This window comes from Hyperolius riggenbachi, chromosome 3, assembly GCF_040937935.1.
Source record: "Hyperolius riggenbachi isolate aHypRig1 chromosome 3, aHypRig1.pri, whole genome shotgun sequence".
Taxonomy (NCBI): domain Eukaryota; kingdom Metazoa; phylum Chordata; class Amphibia; order Anura; family Hyperoliidae; genus Hyperolius; species Hyperolius riggenbachi.
The window spans coordinates 259,461,074-259,474,808 of record NC_090648.1 but is presented as its reverse complement, the minus strand read 5'-3'; the positions used below and the strand labels follow the sequence as shown (position 1 = coordinate 259,474,808).

General features: G+C 43.7%; 1 protein-coding gene across 2 annotated transcripts in view; it reads left to right on the top strand.

Annotated features, from left to right (window-relative positions):
- Positions 1-13,735, top strand: part of CCDC146 (coiled-coil domain containing 146) — a 165,973-nt gene that overhangs the window by 103,985 nt on the left and 48,253 nt on the right. For both annotated transcript variants that reach the window (XM_068276212.1, XM_068276213.1), the window contains exons 6-9: positions 766-942; positions 6,609-6,682; positions 8,556-8,783; positions 9,216-9,402. In XM_068276212.1, coding sequence (XP_068132313.1) covers positions 766-942; positions 6,609-6,682; positions 8,556-8,783; positions 9,216-9,402 — 666 coding nt within the window. The remainder of the gene's footprint in view (positions 1-765; positions 943-6,608; positions 6,683-8,555; positions 8,784-9,215; positions 9,403-13,735) is intronic.

The window sequence follows — 13,735 nt, the reverse complement described above, 5'->3', positions numbered from 1 at the left end:
GTAGTGCCCTGATGGCAGCCCTGCAATATAACATTAGCATGAACTCACCTGTATGTTTAGTTTTGGAAAGTATGCAACAGTCCTACTTAAATTTTTGTGAGGGAAAATCTACTAACTGAGCTGAACACAAATTTGTTATTTTAAAGAGAACCCGAGGTGTGTTTGAAGAATGTTATCTGCATACAGAGGCTGGATCTGCCTATACAGCCCAGCCTCTGTTGCTATCCCAAACCCCACTAAGGTCTCCCTGCACGCTGCAATCCCTCCTAAATCACAGCCGTGCTGTGAGGCTGTGTTTACATCTGTAGTGTCAGTCTCAGCTGCTCTCCCGCCTCCTGCATAGCTCCGGTCCCTGCCCCCGTCCCTTCCCTCCAATCAGCAGGGAGGGAAGGGATGCAGGCGGGGACTGGAGTTCTGCAGGAGGCGGGGAGAGCAGCAGACTGACACTATAGAGATAAACACACCAGCTCTGACAAGCTGTTTGTCAGCAGCGTGGCTGTGATTTATGAGGGATTGCAGAGTGCAGGGGGACCTTAGGGGGGTTTGGGATAGCAACAGAGGCTGGGCTGTATAGGCAGATCCAGCCTCTGTATGCAGATAATATTCTTCAAACCCACCTCGGGTTCTCTTTAACTTTGAATTCCAAAGCAATGTTACTTTTTACATAATAAAGATCATTTTCAGGATATATTGTTAAGGTTGTTATGATTATTTAAATTCATTTGAATAACCACATAAAACAGAGATGTGTTACAAATATTTTAGGACATCGAGAAAAGGGCAAAAATGAATAAAGAAGCTGCTGAGGAGCTACACAAAGAAAATACCCAAAGACTACTGGAGATCAAAGCACTGAAGGAAGACTTGACCTCAAAAGAAAAACAGATTCTAAAAGAACAAAAGGAACTTGAAAAGAAAGCGGAGCATCAGGAAATGATAAAAGTACAGTGACATTTTCTACTTTATACAGTGTAAATGAAAAGAGATTCAATGTGTGATTTACTAGGGTTCTTTAAGGATTGAGAACATTAGTGATCTGACCTGGAAGTTGTAAACTTGTCTGCTATTAGGTAGGTTTGAAACACGCGTGTAGGCCTATCTGGACTATTGTGAGGACTGCTGAACATCTACAATTGTACAGTTACAGATGTGTTGACACACCTACAGAAAGTACTTTTTTTACAGCCAAGATGCACTATAAAAGTTCTCTCTGTGTGTGCATGCATGTAACTGCAGTTGCATAACACCTAATTCACAAACCTTCTACTGGCCATCACTATGGCTAAAAATAATACAAGTTACCATGATAAACTGTTATCTCCTAAAGGTAGCCACAGGCATCAAATTTAAGTCTTCAGATGGTAGACCAAAAGAATGTACAGCCAGCCAACCGCCGACAGACTTCCTCATAGACACTGCAGACTTACATCTGATGAAATAGAGGCCCTTGTTCAATTCACTTTTTCTACTGAGACACTTGGTATTGACAATGACAAGTTGTGAAAATATCACCTAGGAGAAAAAGTAAGTTGCATATGGGCCACAGCCTGTTGGCCATTTCAGTCAGCAAATTTTGACCTACAGTTTGCTGATGCAACGGTAAGTGGAGTTTCTCCATTTACCACATGTGGGCTGCCAATGTTATATTAAGGCCCTTTTCCACTTGTAAGCGCAATCACAATTGCAAAAGCTTCTTTTTCCACTTGCTGCGATTGCGACGTGAACCGTCAGGAATTAGGGTCGTTCCACACTTGTCAGGTTGCAGATTGGAATCTGTTTTAAACAGATCCGTTTTTCTAAAAACTGATCAGTTTTTCAAAATGTTGTGCTTTTGCAGCATACGTTTCCAGTCCGTTTAAACATATGTCAAAACCGTGTGCTTTCTTCCTGTGTGTTTTTCTGTTGGATAACTACTGCCTGCTCCTCCCCTCAGAATCATCTTTGCAGACCTCTTTCTGAGGGGAGGAGCAGGCAGTAGGCAATCTGCTTTTGCATCCATTTGGTGTGCAAAAGTTCTCTGTGTAGAAGGAGATTCGTTTTTTTGTTGCTTTTCTTTCCCTCTGATGGTACCCAGGCTCCATGAAAATCTGCAAAATCCGGACTCTCCATCCAGTTTTCTAAATGGAGCCCACGGATCCGTTTTTTGAAGTGTGTGAAGACGGTCGCTATTTTTAACATGGTACCCGTGGCTCCTTTTTTGTCCAGGGCATAAAACCAAAGCCACAGAAAAGTGCATCTCAATTTACATGTAAAGCACGGTGCATTAGCGATTGGTAAAACACCCGCGATCTGCTTTTTGAAGCGGATCACTGCTAGTGGAAAGGGCCCTAAGGCCCCTTTTTTACACTTAATCAGTTGCTCTCAGTTATAACTGAAAGAAAACTGATTTTCAAAGTAATGTCTCCTATGGCACAGTTCCCACTATAAGCATTTAAACTGAACAATGCAGTGTTATGGAAAAAACATGTACCAATGCGTACTAATGCACACTAACACATTAAGTGTAAAAGGGCCCTTACTGTCTTCAGCCAAACAAAAGTTTGCTTTCCTAAAACAGAAAGAATTTGCGATAATTCAGGTTGGAGTGAGCTTGAGATGTCTCCCAGGGCATCACTGCTGAATATATGCAAATTAACCATTGTACCCTTAGAAGCTAAACACACCTCCAGAACCGCTGGAATGCAATGATGTGTCAGCTTGTTAATGTGTACAGAGCCATAATAATCCAACATGCATACAGGCTGTTTCGGATTGTTTGATCCTCATCAGTGCATGGCATGGATTAATTTGGCTCTATGGAGCCAGAAACACTCGTCCTAGAAGATCCAGATTTCAGCTGTGAATAGTTTTCATAATGTAGTACAAACAACCATTTATTCAGCAAGTGGTCAGCTTTTCAGCCCACCAAAATATTGCATCCATGGGTATCTTAATGTTATATTTTTAATTATCATTATTTTTGTCATAAATTCAAGCTAGATCTGAAGGATCTCCTATGATCCACAATAATCTCCAGCCCCGGAGAATGTTAGGATTGAATTTTACTGTACCAATAGTAAACAGAAAATTGGGTTTGACCCAGTAAAAATGTATATACATATTTTGTATACATTTACAGCCTATATCATTTGCATAATTTGCATACAGGAGTTGAGGCTAGTGGTGTTGTACCACCAGCACAGGGAGCTTTGCGTATTTCAGAGTCCGTACTGCCCCCTGACACCCTTCAGGAGAACCCCCGCTCTCATATGTATATAGCACAAGAAGCTGGAGCACCTTTGTGTAACACAGAACAAGAAAATGTGTGCTGTTTATATCTACTGTGTTAATGTGTAACGCTTACTGTACACATGCAATATGTTCCATACTTATTGCTATTTAAAGGGACCCTGAGCAGGTGATAAAAACAGAATTTACACTTACCTGGGGCTTCCTCCAGCACTGTAGGCCGTGGTGGCCTCCTGGCTCCTTCCATGGTCCCGGCTTCGGTTACAGGACAACTTCGGCTTGAAGTCGTCAGGTCTGCTTCCCGCTTCCGTGGATTGCACCATTACGCCGTCCGGCTAAACGTCATCATGCCGGCCAGCGTGAGAGTCCTGCTCATGCGTGGTTCAATCATAGAGAACTACTTGGCATGCGCAGGATGTGATGATGACGCGTAGCTGGCCGGCATAATTTCGCAATCCATAGAAGCGTGAAGCAGACCTGGCGACTTCAGGCCAAAGTTGTCCTGTAAATGGAGCCAGGACCGGGACCAGGGAAGGAGCCAGGATAACGTCGGGGGACCTTGTGGCCTACGGTGGGCTGGAGGAAGCCCCAGGTAAGTGTAAATTCTGTTTTTATCACCTGCTCAGGGTCCCTTTAAGCACGCGTCATATCCTGTCATGGCACAGTGTCATGCATTTGCCCAGATCTAGATCATCCACAACCTAAGCCAGATGCCTAAGACATGGTGAGCATTCAGGACCTGGACCACCACTTGCATCACTCAATAATAAAGAGCAGTTCAAGTAAAATAAAAATTTTGTATGAAATGGTTGTTCTTATCTAAATTGTAGTGAAATCTCTAAGATTTACCCCAAAATTCTCACTTGTACTGTGTGTGGATCCCTATCAAACTCTGTGTAGCTATGCCCCCCCCCCCCACCCCCACTGAGAAAACAGTGTTAGTTTATTTGGTAATATTTTTAATAACCCTTTAGGACAGGTATTACATTGACATTGGGCTCTCCCCCAGAACATGATACAGCCAAGTGCTCATAAATTAAAGAAACAGGTAATAGCTAGCCAGTATGTCACAATAAACTGTACCTAATACCATAAGCAATTTAAACATATTTCTTAGATCTCTGTTCTCAACCTATCAGCATACATTTTAATACTTAGGGCTTGGGAATCAACCTATCCTGGAGGGTTATTAAAATAATATTACCAGATAAGCTAACACTGTTTTTTTTCCACTAACCCTCCAAGACAGATATTACAATTGAGATGATAAGCAAGAAATCACTATCCTTAGGGTGGGATCATAGCCTGAAGAACTTTTCTTTCAGAAGTGTTGACACTTCTCCATGTTGCAGCTTGACAGGTCTCTGATGCTCCAGCTCTATAGACCCAGGACGTTGCCATAGATCTAGCTGAATAGGCAATTACCTCCTGAGGGGAATCAATACCTTCCAATTGATATGCTTCATTAATGCAGACCTTGATCCATCTTGCAATTGATGCTTTTGTCATTTTTGATCCCATTTTAGGTCATGAGAAATCAACAAATAATGCTTTGCATTTTCTAACTTCTTTTATTCTTTCTGTTGTTTATGTTGGTGAATAAATCCACTTGTGGTTCTCCATATTTCTGTATATTCATTGTGAATATTAATGGACTCAACACCAACTCTGAAATAGTCAATTTCTGTCTGCTCAGTAGGTCCGCCATGTTGTTTAGCGACCCTCTCAGATGGATTGCTGATATGGACAACAGATTCTGTCCTGCCCAATCTCACGTCTTCACAGTGCAATGTTTCATTGGGTGTTTCCTGTTCCGGGGGCAGAGCCCGTCTCAATATAATGCCGGTTCCGGAGGGTTATTGGACAATTTTCAAGTTCACAGGTTGACTGTGGGAAAAGTTACGTTACCGTTCCCCTCCTTCTACAGCCTACTTGTACCAATTAGATCTTGTGGCCATTGTAGATAGGCTGGTTTTCAAGACGTACCGCCAGAATCGAATAGTGAGAGTCCTGCATGGGTAGATATGTATCCTTTTTCAATTATTTAAGATTTAAATTTTTTTTTTACTATTTAGAAAAATGTTCAGTTGATTTGAGGTACTCTTTAAGCTAGGTACACATACTTGGTTAAACTCACCCAAAGCGTCCCTTAAGGACCATTTTGGCCAAGAATCTAGTGAGTGCATTGTAGTCCCATGATATCGCTTAAAGATCTGGCATGCTGGATCTTCAGCGAAATCCAACTGACCCCAGTAGCATTGTACTCCTCACCCTCATCCCCCATCCTCCACTCTTCATAGCAGCAGACTGTACAGCACTCGGCTCCAGAACTGTCATCCAAGGGATTGAGTCCTGATGCCTCCAGGCAGCAGTACTCGAATGTCTGTATAAAGCTTAAGACCAGATTTCTTTAACCACTTGCCGATGGGCGTGGACACGGCGGCACCCCCAGGACTGCCTAACACCGATCGGCGTAAGGTCCTTGGGACGTGGTTTGTGCTCTGATGACAGAGCTCTGCTCTGCCTTCAGTTGTCAATCACCACTGGGAGACTGTTAGACAGCGAAACCGCCTTCTTTTATTGCTGTACAGCGCTGCGATCTAAGACATCGCTGTACTGGGGACAGCCGTGTGACACGTCTGTCCCCCTGGAAGGCACCACAGCGATCCGCTGTCATAGCAGCAATGCCTTAAAGCTGCAGTGGCCCATTTAGAGAAAAATGGCCTCGTCTTTAGGGGGGTTTAACACTGCGGTCCTCAAGAGGTTAAAAATGCTAGCATGCTAGCCTGTAATTTAGTCAGCTCTACTCTGCTGTCACCTCAGCCTGGTAGCAGAAATGGTTATCAGACAAACTGTAAAGCTAGTTTAGTTGAGGTGACCCATGGCCGGTTCCTGCTCTTAGCAGCTTGGTTGCAACCACTAATTTGTAATAAATACAGGACCCATCAGGAAACACTATCCATTAAATAAAATCTCTAAAATTGCATACCAGGACCCTCAGGTGCCTGGCTTTGGGCAACTTTACTAAACCTATTTGGTTGGTGGTGTGGATAGTGTTTCCCGCTGGGTCCCCTGTTTCTTACAAATTAGTGGTCATAGACTTTGAGCAGCGATTGGTTTCCCGCTAGGACACCTAAACTAGACTAGCTCTGATTCTGTTTCTTATCAGTTCTTTGTATAAGGGGCGAGATAAAATCTAAGTAGCACCTCATTTTTGCACAGGAAACAACATAATTTACGCCATACTGATGTGTGTTCATTCTACTGTACTGCAATAATACATTTTGTGTGCGTGTGTTCATGTTGTAGTCTAAGTAAAAGCAGAAGATATATTCTATTTTTCTCAGAAGTATTACGTTTATGAACTTATTTTTTTCTAGGATGAACTTGTTCAAGTCCAGCAAATACCTGTGCAGCTCGTCAAAGATATGGAGAAGATACACCGGAAAGCAACGTATGCTATTTAAGAAACATTTAGTTAATTTATAGTTGTAGCTATAAGGCCTGCAAATGGGTTAATATAGTGTGCAGCCAACTGCTACACGAAGATGTTGTAGGCAGGGAAAAGAGATTTCACATAACTTTCCAAGACTGTACTGCATTTTGGCATTCACTGTGCACGAAACATGTGTGATGTTACAAGGGCGTTACGCTGGTCTGATTTTAGATGGTTTCTGTAGTTCAGCTAGAGGTGTAGAGATGTGAAGACTACATTTGGAATTCCACAGCTCAAGATGTAGAAAGAGCGGCATTCTGCAGATTAGTCTCTGAGAAATAGCAAAGCTATTTCTTGTGTTTATTTATTCATGAGTACGATATATACTCTGCAAGAATATAGCTTAATAAGATAAATAATTGGTATAAGAGAAGGGAATAAAATAGCATGATTGGAGCAGACCCTGGACCCCTGGATTCTGCGGTTTACCATGAGACGCTCCTGGCAGCAGAAGTACAAATCATTGGGCCCTGAGCAAAACTTTGATAAAGCCCCGCTGTGTAAACCCATGGTAACACGGAGATCTCTCCCCATTCTTATAACAGTGTGGCTACCATGACTCCCCATAACAAGTGTGGTCACAACAACACTGCATTGGAGGGTGGGCCTGCATTGGACAGGAAGAGAGTAAAGGCTAGGGCCCTATGTCCCTGGGTTCTCCTGCAGCTACAGGGTCTGCTCCCACAGTGATTACACCTCTGGATGTTACATAGGAGTTATAATTCACATTCAGGAACTGATCATCACTGATGTATTTTATAGTGCGTACTATGTAAAGTCAAAACACTGTCAATTACAACATGTCCGATCTGTTCCCAGTCAAGAAAGGGATCAATTTGATGCAGTACTAATCAGAAAATCGTTCCATTTCTCGATCGGGAGAAGATTGTACATGCCAGAAATTATCGATCACCCTGTCGGTCTCATGGGAAAATTGCATCTCATGTATCAGCCTTTTTTTTAGTGATCTGATGTAACCGAATAACATTATCATACGCTCGAGTGTTTTTATGGGAATTAACCTCCTTGGCGGTAACCCCGAGCTACGGTGGGGACGGAATAACGCAGCTCAGAGCGGTAACCCCAACCTACGCTCGGGGTAGCCGCCGGAGGCTGTATGCAGAGCAATACAACTCACCTCCCGGGGGATCCCGCCATTCTCCTTCCGCTCCTCCGAGGCTCTGATTCACCCTGGTGAGATTGTTGTCTGTTGTCATGATGACAGCCAGCAATCTCACTTTAGGATTACAGGCGCTGTAATCTTAAAGTGAGATTGCCGGCTGTCGTCATGACTCAGGTGAAGCTGCTTAGTCCCATGGCGGTATGATTCTTTTTTGGATTTTAGGGTCTAAAAGCGGAGGTCGGAAGGAAAACTGCAGCGCTGGAGCCCAGGGAGGTGAGTAAGTGCTGGGGCTGCTCCACACTCTCTGCTGGTAGGATGTTTTCATGCTTTAGGGTCTAAAAGCACAGGAAAAAATTGTACCGTCTTTAGACCCTCAAATCAGAAGGAATCATACCGCCAGGGAGGTTAATACAAGACTGGCACAGGCACGCTTGTATGAGCGCTGAGAGGCATCTGGAAGAATATTTAGCACCTGCAGTATATATAGTGTGCTAGTTGTGTTCCCGTTACTTTGCGTCCAAGTGCTGTGACTGCGCTGTACATACTTCTATAATGTGCAGCATCTGGCAGTGAATGCTGGAGGTCAGGAGTGCAGAGATATCCCCCAGTGTTTTGGTTGCTATGTACACTGTATAGATGTTTAGCTTTTCATTGACATTAGGCAAACAGTGTTGGGCTGTAATCCTTTTCTGTCTAAATGAATTCCAGAGAAACAGAGAAAAAAAAGCTGAAACTGGAAGAAGACTGCCAGGAGTTAAACCACAGCCTAAAACAGATAGAGAATAAAAGCAGAAAGATGCTGGAAGAGAAGGAAGATGTGAAGATGGAGCTGGAAGGAAAGAGAACCCTGCTGGAAAACAAAGAGCAGGAATTTAACCATATCGCCAAGTTACTGGAGTACTCCAAGGAGAATGAAGCTGTTGCTCTTGGAGAAAGGTTATATCAAACTCATTTTTTTTTTTTTCAGTAATCAGATTTTAAACTCTTGCACCCACTTCTCAGTGTTAGCCAAGATGATTTTTGAAGCTGTGATTTTGGAATATCATTAAATGAAAGAGAAGCAGCAGGTGATGGAAAGAGTTCTAATACTTTATACGTGTCCAGATTCCCTACGGCCACAAACAGACTAGAGCCAAAGCCACAGTGTGATAAATCCCTCCTGTTATGTGCAAAAATGCACACGATGCAAGTGCTTGGAGCTAGTGGAAGTTATTTCTTCACTTATGTTATGTTCTGGCTTAGGAAGGAAATATCCTTTATTGAGCTACACTTTAAATCAGTGGGGCCTAGTCCAAGTAAATCTATGTACTGTAAATAGAGGAACTGATTTAATGGTGTTTTAGTAAAGTACATCATTTTGTATTGCAGAGCAGCTTTGGAACTCAATTTACGTCATGCTATGATCGAGAAGCAGAACCAGCACGATGCCCTCACCCGTAAGCAAAGGGAAAAGGACAGGGATTTGAGAAATGTCAAGAAGCTGGAACTACAGCTGAAATCAGCCAATGATGCTCTAGCACAGACACAAGCTGTATATGACAAGATAAAAGCAGAGGTAAATGGTTATATGTGTGGGTTTTTCCATGTTACAGAAGACAGTGTACATATTTAGACTGCCTGTGCTTATGATGCCCCATATATTATTACAGTAAGGGCCTAAACACACTAGCGTGCTTCTGTCCACTTATCAGCAACAAATTAATGTTAACAGACTAATGAGCGGACAGAATCATGCTATTGTGTTCAGACCCCAATCTGAAGAGAAATAGTCACATAGTTCACCAGTTATTTCATACCATGAGATATTGTTCATCGTTCCTGTGTGTGGCTTAAATTCTCTTGCTGGCCACACGTGTAATCATTTTATGCTATTGGTTTGTAAATAGACGTAAGTTAAGTTTATGTATACAAAGCTTTTATGTGAGAAAACAAATACACAAAAAAAAAACCTATTAATTAGACGGAGCGCAATTGAAATTTTCAGGTTTTCTTGTTTGGTTATTTGATTGAATTTGTCTATATAATATTAGTACAGAGGCGCCAATAGGGTAAAAACAATATTTCTTTAAAATGGATGAAATGAAGTAGGTAGTGGTGGACTTACCCCTCCAAAACAGACACAAAAAAGTGCCGTTTTAAGCAAAAATCCATTTATTTACATACTCCGAACAAGGTGCAACGCGTTTCGCGGGTATATCCCACTTCCTCAGGCAATAAATAGGAGCATATCACCAATGCGGTCCGGTACGTAGCCTGGCGCCTTCATAGTGGTTACCTGGACGGTAACCCTTGTTTGTGAGTATAACCTACCTATACTTACCTTCCATATCCAATTTACAGTACATGCTACACTATACTGGGCTCTCGGCGTCTTCCCTTATAATTTGACTATATAAGATTGCTTTTTTTTCAATCTATTTTTAAGGATATACAGGTAGTCCCCAACTTACGAACGCCCGACTTATGAATGGCCCACCGATATGAACGGCATGGATTCTGTATTTCCATGGGAACAAGTCAAAAAAATATTTTTTTCAAATTTGACGTAGTTTTTGAGAAAATCGATTTTAAAAAATTGAAAGAAATAATGGCTTTTAAACTTGTATAAACAGGTACAAAGGGCAGAGGTGACACAGAAGGGGGCACAGGAGGAACAGGGGGGCACAGAGAAAGTACAGGGGACAGAGATGGCACAATGTTCCGACTTAAGAACAGATTCAGGGGCCTTATGCCCATATCAGTCCCTATCGCCTTCGTTAACCGGGGACTACCTATAGTTCAGTTTTACATAGATGAGTTTGTTTTATTTGTTCAGTTTATGATATCATTGCATCTTAACCTGTTTGACCAATACATTTCTGAGTGAAGTAGGGGCATGGTTGTTACAGGTATGCAGCTCAGAATACTGATCAGGGTTATAGCCAGGTAATAAGCTTGTTTTACAATGAGGTCTGCAATAGCAGCACTCATAGACTTTCTGTATCAGTCCACATAAAGTGACCCTGGATTAAACCCAAGGAAGAAAAACTAAGCATATGATGATACAACACATAACCAGAGGCTACATATAGTAAAAAATGTACAACAAAACTATATTTGTTTATCCAGAGAAATACCATGGAGGATGAAATGCAGTGCTGTTGCGAACAGTGTCAGGAGAAAGTTATTCAGTATCAGGAGAAAGTCCCACCCTTGACTTATCAAGCATCTATATTGGTTGTTTGATAGATTCATTAATCAATAGGGATACTCAGGACCCCAGCTTACTTAACTCTCGCGTCCAGGTTGCTTTGTTACATCTTCTTCAGTCTCTGGAGTTACTGACGGTGTAGAGTAAGGGAAAGAGTGGGAACAAATCAGAAAGACCTGATTAAAACATGCAAAGGAAAAATGTTTTTGAACTCGGTAAAATGGCATTTTGCCATTCATAAACCATTTTTCTTTAGCATTTTTAATAGCAATTTTCTCAAAGGCCTTCTTGAGGCGGACAGCTGACAGCTACTCTCCTGCACCGGCCCGTGCACTTGTTGGCACTTGTTATTACCACCACTGCACAGGTGGTCCACCCCCATGGAGTTACATCTAAGCGCGGCGCAGCCATGCTCAAATGCAGGGCCGCCATCAGAAATTTTGGGGCCCCTCACACATCATCAGGCCTGGGCCCCCCACCCTGGGTCCACAAACTGGTTGCTGTGCCCGCCCATTAGCCACCCCACCCGTTTCCGTGCGTGAAGTGCTGCGGCGAAAAAAGTGCATGGCTCCGACATTGAAGAAAGCGGCATGCACAATGTGATGCAGCAAAAAGTGGGCATGACCATAGCATGTTGTGGGTGGAGCCAAATACTAGCAAAATACTGGTAGTCCCCGCTTAAAAAAATGAGATAAGGACTTGTAGGTCCGTTCTTATCCTTTATCCGTTCTCTTTTGTCCCCCCTCTTTTCTTCCTGTGCGTCTTTTGTCCCCCTCTGTCTCACCTCCGTTTATGCCTCTTTTGTGTCCTTCTGTGTGACCTCATGTTCCCATCTCATCTCTTTTATCCTTTTTTGTGCCCCCTTTATCCCCCTGTGTTACCTCTTGTCCCCTTCTGTCTCAGCTCGTCTCACTGCCCTAGCCAGGTATAGGTGCCCCCTGTATAGGTAGCCAGGTATAGGTGCCCCCAGTATAGGTAGCCAGGTATACAGTAGGTGCCCTCAGTATAGGTAGCCAGGTATAGGTGCCCCCTGTATAGGTAGCCAGGTATAGGTGGTGCCCCAGTATAGGTAGCCAGGTATAGGTGCCCCCAGTATAGGTAGCCTGGTATGGGTGGTGCACCAGTATAGGTTAGCCAGGTACAGGTGCCTCCAGTATAGGTAGCCAGGTATAGGTGGTGCCGCAGTATAGGTAGCCAGGTATAGGTGGTGCCGCAGTATAGGTAGCCAGGTATAGGTGGTGCCGCAGTATAGGTAGCCAGGTATAGGTGGTGCCGCAGTATAGGTAGCCAGGTATAGGTGGTGCCGCAGTATTGGTAGCCAGGTATAGGTGGTGCCGCAGTATAGGAAGCCAGGTATAGGTGGTGCCGCAGTATAGATAGCCGGGTATAGGTGGTGCCGCAGTATAGGTAGCTAGGTCATAGGTGGTTCCAGCCCCAGTATAGGTAGCCAGGTATAGGTGGTGCCGCAGTATAGGTAGCCAGGTATAGATGGTGCCGCAGTATAAGTAGCTAGGTCATAGGTGGTTCCAGCCCCAGTATAGGTAGCCAGGTATAGGTGGTGGCCCAGTATAGGTAGCTAGGTCATAGGTGGTTCCAGCCCCAGTATAGGTAGCCAGATATAGGTGGCGCCCCAGTACAGAAAGTCAGCTGTAGCGGGCTCACTCATCTGCTCCCCACGTTCATGCGCTGATGTTACTCTTCTCTCAGTGCTGGAAAGCGGTGTGCTGGTTAGTGAGCCACAGCCCCACAGCCAGCATATGCAGCAGTTCCAGCGCTTTGGGGAGAGCAGGGCCCCCAGAAGCCCTGGGCCCCTCACTGCAGTGTCAGTTGTCCCACCCCTGATGGCTGCCCTGCTCAGATGTGACATGTTGCAGTTCTCTGCCATTGGGTAATGCTACCACGTATCAGCGCTTGTCTCCTACGGTGTTACCACCACTGCCATTTGGCTGCATTTAAATTGTACCCAAATGGTGTTCATGGTGACAGTCAATATATATTTGGGCCTGTGTGTGTGCGTGCGTATGTGTGTACGCGCGCAAAGAGGATGGGGGGGCACCAAAACCTGGTTTCGCTCAGGGTGCAGTGAAACATAAGGCCGGCCCTGACTGCTCGGGAAAACCGCTTAGAAAAACGCTTAGCACAAAAACAAATTGCCCACCCAAGCCCCGGGAATCGATAAAAAAAAGACGCGTCAAAAACCGCCCAACGCTAACGGCCACACGAACGGAAAACAATGTGAACAAGGCCTCAGGTAGGGGTCGAGACAAAACACCTGATGTGCACATTTGTTTCAGTGATTGTTAAGCCTCATACACAACGAAAGTCTTTTAAATGCATAATTATCAAACAACAGTTGGATTGTCTTGAGCTGAGTCTTATCAGTTGTTTGAACAACAGCAAACACCTTTTTTTGGTTGTTTCAATTTGTTTCAACAACAAAGACCCAGCTACTTACCGATAGTAGGGTTTCGACGAGTCCTTCAGGATGGCTTCCTCCTGAGAGTAGACTGACCCACCCCTGAAAGAAAACAGGCAATAATTAAATAATTAAACTAATCAGGCCCCAGCCCATATAAGCTCCCCCTCCTCCTAACCAACTCAGTTTCATACAAGAGAAACCCTTCACCCATATACATAACATACATTAACATATAGTAATATTACTATAGTAATATTAGTAAAGGGTGGGTTGCGGAAG